Raw genomic sequence first — 10,962 nt, 5'->3', positions numbered from 1 at the left:
GTCACAGCTTTGGCTGTCATTCGTAAACACAGGAAAGCACTGTCACAGCTTTGGCTGTCATTCGTAAACACAGGAAAGCACCGTCACAGCTTTGGCTGTCATTCGTAAACACAGGAAAGCACAGTCACAGCTTTGGCTGTCATTCGTAAACACAGGAAAGCACTGTCACAGCTTTGGCTGTCATTCGTAAACACAGGAAAGCACAGTCACAGCTTTGGCTGTCATTCGTAAACACAGGAAAGCACTGTCACAGCTTTGGCTGTCATTCGTAAACACAGGAAAGCTGTCATTCGTCATTCGTAAACACAGGAAAGCCCTGTCCCAGCTTTGGCTGTCATTCGTAAACACAGGAAAGCACTGTCACAGCTTTGGCTGTTATTCGTAAACACAGGAAAGCACTGTCACAGCTTTGGCTGTCATTTGTAAACACAGGAAAGCACTGTCACAGCTTTGTCTTTTTGTCATCATTTTATTTCATCCTTTATTTTCTCCTATTTGACAAGATGGCCGACTGAGCCAAGACAAAATATATCCCAGTGTTTGTGATCCTCCATGAATCACTATTGAGCTTGTGACAAGTGTTAACAATGAAGCAGACATGTTAGACGTAGTGTGAGGAGTTCAGTGTTCTGTCTACTAAAGCATAGAGGTTCCAGTTCAGTTGTGTTGTAAACATCGTCTCCCATATGTCCTCTGGGGAGAGCAATTTCTGAAGTGTGCCTCCTGATTCTTCTTCAGATGAAATCTGGGACTGTAGGAATTCACAGTTAGTCAGCCGACACAATCGGTGCAGCATAAAATAAAATAACTCTTCAAAGATTCCAAGTCTATAAAAAGGAGTGGTGTGTTGGGAGTGAGGGTCAGAGGTGGTCGCTAGTCTGCCTGGTGATGCACAGTCCAGTCCATCTGACGGTGCTGTAGAAGCAGTGCCCCATTCAAATTCCTTCACAGTGCATTCTTCCTCATTCCTCCCTTCCTTGAAGTAATCACTGACAGAACAGGTGAACAAACCCAAGGGCGCCCCCACATGGCTTCCATCTGTCCAGACAGTCATTCAGCCAGAAGCTTTGAGTTGAGTCAGTTCCTCCCACACTCCACACCCTCCTCCCCCAGCACTAGTGAGGTGGCGGCTGGGCCTGGCCCAACATCCTGAGCCGGCTCTGGTCGATGACGTCTAGAAGGTTCTTGGCGTCTACGGCCAGGGCGTGGGCGGCTGTCAGCATCTGTTTCTTGTAGTCCTGCTGCAGGCTGGTCATGACGTACTGCTGGGCCAGCTTCATCTTGTTGATCAGCTCCGCCAGGTCAGAGTTCAACAGCTTCTGGGCCATCTCCACCTTTAAGATAAGATAGTACTTTATTAAAACATAAATGTTCCAAATATTATTATTATTATTATTATTATATATTGAGAGATAAAATAAAAATAGGTTCAGAGAATGAACAGGGTGCACATATTCCAGTATTATATAACTAATTAAAACAAAATGTCCTGTATAAGAGAAGGCAGAGGGGACTAACATAGTACTGGATCAGAAATAGCTCATGCCTGTTAACGTACCTCTCTGTGTGTGCTAGCTGGAAGTAACGTGATTGTTTCATCCACTGTGGCCAGGAGTGTCCTCAGTGCCAGACCCACATCCTGAAACACAAATATACTCATATGAACCAATCCTAGAACTCTGCTCTGTCCCGTGTGACTCAGATGGTAGAACATGGTGCTCGCAACGCCAGGGTTGTGGGTTTGATTCCCACGGGGGACCAGTATGAAAATGTATGCACTCACTACTGTAAGTCTCTCTGGATCAGAGCGTCTGCTAAAGGTAAAAAAAAGGTCAAATGCTCTCCACGAACCACAAGGAAGAAAGCCCTGGGCCATGTTCAGTAAGGATAAAACATTTCCAAAAAGAACGAAACATAAAGGTTTTGCTACAATGAACCCTGATGATTGAATGTGGAGATAATGAACACTGTGTCTCTCCTACCTTGACCATTGGCACGTATTCCTCGGGAGGCGCAGGCTGAATTCTACTGGACATCTCTATGACAGCCTTCACCAGTCCTGTGACATTCTCATAGACCTTGTCATTAGAGCGGTCCAGGTTAGCAGTGGGGGGTGGGCTGATCTCCTGAGGCTGGAGCTGAATGAAGGAGAAAAATACACTGTGAGCAGAGATGGAGAAATAACACAGAGGGTCAGATGTTTCATATATTGTTCAACCTTGCATTTCTTAACTCTCACCAATAGATGGCAGTATATATCACCAGTCAGTCAACACCACAGTCATTCATGGTAGTAAATCACAACGACCAAAACCCAAGGAATTTGAAACGACAGTCTCTACAAACACCAGAGACTAAATTAAGTCAAATATATCCTTGAAATTGTACATCGGGTCTAGAGAAGGTTAGAGGTTATGTTAGGAAGATGTCAGCATCTGGAATAAACAATACATTCTATAATGGAGTTATTTGGAATTCAGCATTAATCCTAAATCATGTCAAAAGTGTCAAAAGTGCACAGATCCCATTTAGGAAGAAGTCAGTGTGTTACGTTTAGGATTCAGAGGGTTGTTTGAAACAATGTTGTAGACAAACACACATTATTATGGCCACGCAAACACAGATCTGAACATACACAAGCACTACATGGCCCACTATAAGACCTCCATATGGCCCACTACAATACCACTACATGGCCCACTATAATACCTCTATATGGCCCACTATAAGACCTCTATATGGCCCACTATAAGACTTCTATATGGCCCACTACATGGCCCACTATAGGACCTATATATGGCCCACTATAAGACCTCTACATGGCCCACTATAAGATCTCTATATGGCCCACTATAAGACCTCTATACCGCCCACTACATGGCCCATTATAAGACCGCTACATGGCCCACTGTAAGACCTCTATACGGCCCATTATAAGACCTCTATATGGCCCACTACATGGTCCACTATAAGACCTCTATATGGCCCACTACGTGGCCCTCTATAAGACCTCTATATGGCCCACTACATGGCCCACTATAAGACCTCTGTATGGCTCACTACATGGCCCTCTATAAGACCTCTATATGGCCCACTACGTGGCCCTCTATAAGACCTCTATATGGCCCACTACATGGCCCACTATAAGACCTCTATATGGCCCACTACATGGCCCACTATACGACCTCTATATGGCCCACTACATGGCCCACTATAAGTTCTCTATATGGCCCACTATAAGACCTCTATATGGCCCACTACATGGCCCACTATAAGACCTCTATATGGCCCTCTATATGGCCCACTACATGGCCCACTATAATACCTCTACATGGCCCACTATAAGACCTCTATACGACCCACTATAAGACCTCTACATGGCCCACTATAAGACCTTTACATGGCCCACTATAAGACCTCTATATGGCCCACTATAAGACCTCTATACGACCCACTATAAGACCTCCACATGGCCCGCTATAAGACCTCTATATGGCCCACTATAAGACCTCTATATGACCTCTACATGGCCCACTATAAGACCTCTACATGGTCCACTATAAGACCTCTATATGGCCCACTACATGGCCCACTATAAGACTGCTACATGGCCCACTATAAGACCTCTACATGGCCCACTATAAGACCTCTACATGGCCCTCTATAAGACCTCTATATGGCCCTCTATAAGACCTCTATATGGCCCACTATAAGACCTCTACATGGCCCTATAAGACCTCTATATGACCTCTACATGGCCCACTATAAGACCTCTATATGGCCCACTACATGACCCACTTTATCGATGGTAAAGAGGTGTTGTGTCAGTACGGTGAATGGAAGAAATGCATTAAGATGAGAAGGCTAAAGTGGTTCAGTGAACAGACTCAGTTGGTAGAGCATGGTGTTTGCAACGCCAGGGTTGTGGGTTCGATTCCCACGGGGGGCCAGTACAAAAAAAATAAAATAAAAAATAAATAAAAATAAAAATAAAAAAAAAAAAAATAAAAAAAGAAAAAAAAGAAAAAAAAGAAAAATGTATGCATTCACTACTGTAAGTCGCTCTGGATAAGAGCGTCTGCTAAATGACTAAAATGTAAAATGTAAATGTAACAGGTGAATGAACCCGGGTTGAGTCCCAAATGGCACTCTATTTCTTATATACTATACTTCTGACCAGGGCCCTCTGGTCTAAAGTAGTACACTATATAGGAATGGGGTGCCATTTGTAAAGCTCCCCAAATCAGATGATGCATTAGAAGTTCACTGTTACCAGAGATACTGATGGACTCCATTGTCCCACCCCAATACACAACCCAACCCATAGCCTGCTTTTTCAGCATCAAATAACAACTGATTGACAATTCTGTGAGAAATTAGGTCTACAGAGACACACACACACGAACGTTCACACACACATTCACAGTGTTCTCTTACCCGCCAGGGCTAAGTTCAACAACAGTAAGGCAGAGGCAAGAGGGACAGAAGAGGGAGAAAATATTAATGCAACAAGCATTAACAATACACGGAACAACACCAGAGAGCAAAGTTTTATCCAAATAAATATGGTTTTGGAGAGGTTGGTTGAGTAAATACCGAAATATCTACAGAGGTGGTGACTCAAATGTTGTGGGCATGAAACTTTGTCTGTGTTTATACAGGCAGCCCAATTCTGAAAAGGTACCTAATTATTGTCAAAGGATCTGATCTGATTGGTCAAAAGACCAATTACTGGCAAAATATCAGAATTGGGCTGCCTGCGTAAATGTAGCCTTTGTGTTTTATTTGACTTGTTTTTATCTTTTGCATGAATCCCACTAATTCCCTCATCAGAACAGGGAACAGGTTGCCATGGTAGCACAGTACTGAGTACATGATAGTACAGCGTCACAAATTACATCCTATTTCCTATATAGTGCAAAACGTTTTACCACTAGGGCCTATGGGGCTCTGGTCAAAAGCAGTACACTATATAGGGAATAGGAATCCATTTGTGATGCATCATATCATAGCCCAGTCTGACCATCTCAGTTCCAGTCATGATGGGCTGATAATGTCCATGTCAGTGTTTACATGTCGGCTTCTTTCTCAGGAAGAAGGAACCACATTAGATAGAGTATTCCTCTTGTTAAATCATTTTCCATGCTGATGGTAAGAAGGCAGTGTAATGGAAAGAGTGTGTTCCTTCCCAGGGTGCATTGCAGGCCTAACTGCCTGGTCGATCATGTGGTATTTATGAGCGTGTTTGGGGAAGGAGGAGAGAGGGGGTGAACTACAGCTGGGACTGCTTTAGCTGAGGCTTAGGGTGCACCCCAAAAGGCCCCCTATTCCCTATTTATTGCACTGCTTTTGACCAGGGCCCATAGGACTCTGGTCAAAAGTACTGTAGTGCACTATTTAGGGAATAGTGTGCCATTTGTGACGCAGACCTAATGACACCAAGGCAGTGGTAGCAGAGCAGAGCTAACAGTTTGGATAACTTAGGGAAGGTAACACTCATGGATGCTCTATGCTGACACAGAGAAACTCAAGCGGACTGTTGCCATAGTAACCATCACTGGGGAAAATAGTGAAATGTCTGGTCTTTTGGGTGTCATAAAAAAGGGGGAAGTCTGTGTAGTTGAAATACAGTGGTAGTCGTTGTGATCTGGCCAACATGGTAAAGTCATGTAGGAATGTTCTAACAGAAATGGGGTCAGTTAGTCATGTTTTAGATGCATAGTCATGAACTTCTCAGCTTAAAGATAGAATCCTTAATTGCAACATCCATTTTTGCACATATAAATTAATTAAACACTGAATGTACAAAACATTAAGGACAGCTGATCTTTCCATGACATAGACTGACCAGGTGAATCCAGGTGAAAGCTATGTTCCCTTATTGATGTCACCTGTTAAATCCACTTCAATCAGTGTTCATGAAGGGGAGGAGACAGGTTAAAGAAGGATTTTTAAGACTTGAGACAATTGAGACATGGTTATGGTAGTAGGTGCCAGGCGCACCGATTTGTGTCAAGAACTGCAACACTGCTGGGTTTTTCACACTCAACAGTTTCCTGTGTGTATCAAGAATGGTCCACCACCCAAAGGACATCCAGCCAACTTGACACAACTGTGGGAAACATTGGAGTCAACATGGGCCAGCATCCCTGTGGAACGCTTTCGACACATTGTAGAGTCCATGCCCCGACAAATTGAGGCTGTTCTGAGGGCAAAAGGGAGGGGGTGCAACTCAATATTAGGAAGGTGTCCTTAATGTTTTGTCCACTCAGTGTATATACCCATTGATTGTTGAAGAATATAACTTGTAAATGTCTCAGGAGCTTAGTTCAACTGTCGTACCTCATCAGAACCCAGCATATGAACTTGTTTTACTCTGATGTTTGTAAACAAAGTAAATGTAAACAAACACTGTCTAGCCTCAAAACATGGTTACAACTATCATGTTGATATCATGGATGGTCAGTCCTTGCATCCACAGCTCTGTCTATGAATTTGAACGTGGTTACATTTCTCCAGGTCCATCCCTCAGCTTTTTACCAAAACAGAGGTGGGGTGAACCACTTTGTTATCATTTCAATGAAGGATTCTAGCTTTAAAATGATGGATGAACACTTTGTTTTGGAGTGCACATGAAAAAGTAAAACACAATAACTACAAATAAATGTAAACAACTTTGAGACATGTTGTAAATCTGTGGGCTTAAATTGAGCGATAAAGCCAAATCACTGGATTGTTGTAGAATGCGTGTAAAGTTTGATTGGTAGATATGGTAGAATAAACATGTGAGCATCAGCTTACCTTCACTCCCTCATTGTAGCTGTCCACGGGGTTCAGGCTGGCCAGACTACCCAGGTGACTGGGGGCTCCAGGACGGGGAGGTTTCTTTGGTGGAGCTGCATGTTCTGTTGAGGCAAAGGACCCATCAGATACTTGAGTACAATAGAATAAACAGATACTTAAACTACAACATATAGTACAATATATGCATGTTCTGTTGAGACAAAGGACCCATCATCAGTTTCATAAGGAATAAAACCAATGCATGACTATATGGAAGATGCACAGGAATGTAGCATTCCTTATCAAACTCTCACAGATTCAACTGAATTCCTATCAAATATCTACTATTATGGCAACATAAACTAACACAGGCCTAGCAGAAATAGTCAAATTGTCAGCCTGTCAACATAGTTTAGCAGTTAAAATGGTTGAGGAATGTGCTAGAACAGTTGAGGGAGTCAGAGTTAGTCAGAGTCAGTCAGAGTTAGAGCCAGTCAGAGTCAGAGTTAGAGTTAGAGCCAGTCAGAGTTAGAGCCAGTCAGAGTCAGAGTTAGAGCCAGTCAGAGTTAGAGCCAGTCAGAGTTAGAGCCAGTCAGAGTCAGAGTTAGAGTTAGAGTTAGAGTTAGAGCCAGTCAGAGTCAGAGTTAGAGTTAGAGCCAGTTAGAGTTAGAGCCAGTCAGAGTCAGAGTTAGAGTTAGAGCCAGTCAGAGTTAGAGCCAGTCAGAGTCAGAGTTAGAGCCAGTCAGAGTTAGAGCCAGTCAGAGTTAGAGTCGGTGTCAGAGTTAGAGTCGGTGTCAGAGTTAGAGTCGGTGTCAGAGTTAGAGTCGGTGTCAGAGCCAGTCAGAGTTAGAGCCAGTTAGAGTCAGAGTTAGAGCCAGTCAGAGTTAGAGCCAGTCAGAGTTAGAGCCAGTCAGAGTTAGTCAGAGCCAGTCAAAGTTAGAGCCAGTCAGAGTTAGTCAGAGCCAGTCAGAGTTAGAGCCAGTCAGAGTCAGAGCCAGTCAGAGTCAGAGCCAGTCAGAGTTAGTCAGAGCCAGTCAGAGTTAGAGCCAGTCAGAGTCAGAGCCAGTCAGAGTCAGAGCCAGTCAGAGTTAGAGCCAGTCAGAGTCAGAGTTAGAGCCAGTCAGAGTCAGAGCCAGTCAGAGTCAGAGCCAGTCAGAGTTAGTCAGAGCCAGTCAGAGTTAGAGCCAGTCAGAGTCAGAGCCAGTCAGAGTCAGAGCCAGTCAGAGTTAGTCAGAGCCAGTCAGAGTTAGAGCCAGTCAGAGTCAGAGTTAGAGCCAGTCAGAGTTAGAGCCAGTCAGAGTCAGAGCCAGTCAGAGTCAGAGACAGTCAGAGTCAGAGCCAGTCAGAGTTAGAGCCAGAGAACCAGTGAAAACAATACGTGTAAGGTAATTACATTGGCTGAGACATTACCTGGTTTGCCTATGGGTTGGTATATGTGCTGGTTTCCTGTCTGCACAAACAAACACAAACAAGCAGTTGAAATAAACCAGCAGGATTCATTCCACATTTCCAACAGTGTTTTTCCACAACATCCCAGTGAGCAGTCTCTCTGGTGTCATCTGTGTTGTTGTGGTCTCTCCACCAACACTCAAAATACTCCTGCTGCTTAGATACACAGACCTAACCGGACCACAGCCAACCACCAGTTTACATGGCGTTCCACAGTAAAAACACATCTCTGCTTTACTGTGATAGCCCTAAAACAAACTGTAGAACAGACCATATGCAGTATTCCCTGTTTAAATGTAAGTCAATAAAACACTTGCTGATTGAAGTTTACAGAATAGCCTAGAGGTTATTGAGAGTTGTATTCAATATTTTTGTGCATCAACTCAACATGCTAAACGGCTATCCATCACTCCTTGGCTTCATCCTCTGCCTGGCTATAATTATTATCAGGGAGACAGATTCTGACAGTTATCTCGCCATGAAGCAAGATTTTGGTTTTGCAAATTGCCCAGTAAAATAGAGTGGATTGCATGAGAGCTGCTGCATTAATGCGGGCGGTGTTTTAAACTAAGAGTGGGTTTGGTTTGGGGCTATACCCTTCTAATGGTCCATGCAGCTCAGAACACAGCTGTCCATACAGCTCAATGTAATGATACTGAGCAATGACAGGGAACAAATTAAATAGTTCTACATTCTCTGTTCTAATAGTTCTACATTCTATGTCCTAATAGTTCTATGTTCTAATAGTTCCACATTCTATCTCCTAATAGTTCTGCATTCTACGTTCTCATAGTTCTACATTCTATGTTCTAATAGTTCTACATTCTATGTCCTAATAGTTCTACGTTCATTGTCCTAATAGTTCTATATTCTATGTTCTAATAGTTCTACATTCTAACAGTTCTACATTCTATGTTCTAATAGTTCTACATTCTATGTCCTAATAGTTCTACGTCCTAATAGTTCTATGTCCTAATAGTTCTACGTTCTATGTCCAAATAGTTCTACATTCTAATAGTTCTACATTCTATGTTCTAACAGTTCTACATTATATGTTCTAACAGTTCTACATTCTATGTTCTAATAGTTCTACGTTCTATGTTCAAACAGTTCTACATTCTATATTCAGATAGTTCTACATGATATATTCTATACATGAGAACAGATGGATATTCCTTCATATCAGTCAGTGTTCTTTTCTTCTCCTTTTAAGCCCAGTAAACATGTTGGTTTCCTAATGTGAATTCAAAGAGCAAAGACAAAATCTTCAACCATTCTCTTTTTTTAAATTATCAATATATATTTACAATTGTTGGTCCCAAGATGATCTGTGTGAATCTGTTAACCCCTTGACTTTCCCTTTTCCAGTTGAAGGTAAATCCCCAGAGTGCTAAAACAAATACATAAAACTTTCTTATGGAATGCCTATGTAGTAAGCATGTACAGTGCATTCAGAAAGTATTCAGACCGCTTGACTTTTTACACATTTTGGAAAAAAAATGTTTTTTATCACAATTACATAAGGATTTACACCCTTTACTCAGTACTTTGTTGAAGCACCATTGGCAGCGATTACAACCTCGAGTCTTCTTGGGTATGGAGCTACAAGCTTGGCACATCTGTGTTTGGGGAGTTTCTCCCATTCTTTGCAGATCCTCTCAAGTTCTGTCAGGTTGGATGGGGAGCGTTGCTGCACAGCTATTTTCAGGTCTCTCCAGAGATGTTAGATTGGGTTCAAGTCCGGGCTCTAGCTAGGCAACTCAAGGACATTCAGAGAATGCCACTCTTGAGTTGTCTTGGCTGTGTACTTAGGGTCGTTGTCCTGTTGGAAGGTGAACCTTCACCCCAGTCTGAGGTCCTGAGTGCTCTTGAGCAGGTTTTCATCAAGGATCTCTCTGTACTTTGCTCTGTTCATCTTTCCCTCGATCCTGACTAGTCTCCCAGTCCCTGCCGCTGAAAAACATTCCCACAGCATGATGCAGCCACCACCATGTTTCATCGTAGGGATGATGCCAGGTTTCCTCCAGACGTGACGTTTGGCATTCAGGCCAAAGAGTTCAATCTTGGTTTCATCAGTCCAGAGAATCTTGTTTCTCATGGTCTGAGAGTCCTTTAGGTATCTTTTGGCAAACTCCAAGCGGGCTGTCATGTGCCTTTTACTGAGGAGTGGCTTCCATCTGGCCACTCTACCATAAAGGCTTGATTGGTGGAGTGCTGCAGAGATGGTTGTCCTTCTGGAAGGTTCTCCCATTTTCACAGAGGAACTCTGGAGCTCTGTCAGAGTGACCATCAGGATCTTGGTCACCTCCCTGACCAAAGCCCTTCTTCCCCGATTGCTCAGTTTGGCTGGGCGGCCAGCTCTAGGAAGAGTTTTGGTGGTTCCAAACTTAATTTAAGAATGATGGAGGCCACTGTGTTCTTGGGGCCCTTCAATGCTGCAGATATTATTTGGTACCCTTCCCCAGATCTGTGCCTTGACACAATTCTGTCTCGGAGCTCTTCGGACAATTCCTTCGACCTCATGGCTTGGTTTTTGCTCTGACATGCACTGTCAACTGTGAGACCTTATATAGACAGGTGTGTGCCTTTCCAAATCACGTCCAATCAATTGAATTTACCCCAGCTGGACAACAATCAAGTTGTAGAAACATCTCGAGGATGATCAATAGAAACAGGTCGCACCTGAGCTCAATTTTGAGTTTCATAGCTAAGGGTCTGAATACTTATGTA

The 10,962-nt window shown here is 43.2% G+C and overlaps 1 protein-coding gene across 13 annotated transcripts in view; it reads right to left on the bottom strand.

The window, feature by feature from the left end:
* Positions 1-449: 449 nt before the first annotated feature.
* Positions 450-10,962, bottom strand: part of LOC106593695 (focal adhesion kinase 1) — a 143,041-nt gene continuing 132,528 nt past the window's right edge. For 11 of the 13 annotated variants that reach the window (XM_045697707.1, XM_045697715.1, XM_045697711.1 and 8 more), the window contains 6 exons: positions 8,194-8,233; positions 6,802-6,905; positions 4,438-4,446; positions 1,983-2,138; positions 1,559-1,639; positions 450-1,334 (listed from right to left, as the gene is read on the bottom strand). In XM_045697707.1, the coding sequence (XP_045553663.1) occupies positions 1,116-1,334; positions 1,559-1,639; positions 1,983-2,138; positions 4,438-4,446; positions 6,802-6,905; positions 8,194-8,233 (609 nt within the window). In that variant the 3' untranslated portion in view covers positions 450-1,115. The remainder of the gene's footprint in view (positions 1,335-1,558; positions 1,640-1,982; positions 2,139-4,437; positions 4,447-6,801; positions 6,906-8,193; positions 8,234-10,962) is intronic. The other 2 variants (XM_045697699.1, XM_045697706.1) reach the window with 1 other exon arrangement.

This window comes from Salmo salar, chromosome ssa02 (genome assembly GCF_905237065.1).
Source record: "Salmo salar chromosome ssa02, Ssal_v3.1, whole genome shotgun sequence".
NCBI classification, from domain to species: Eukaryota; Metazoa; Chordata; class Actinopteri; order Salmoniformes; family Salmonidae; genus Salmo; species Salmo salar.
The sequence above is the reverse complement of the archived record's forward strand: the minus strand, read 5'-3'. Positions and strand labels throughout refer to the sequence as shown.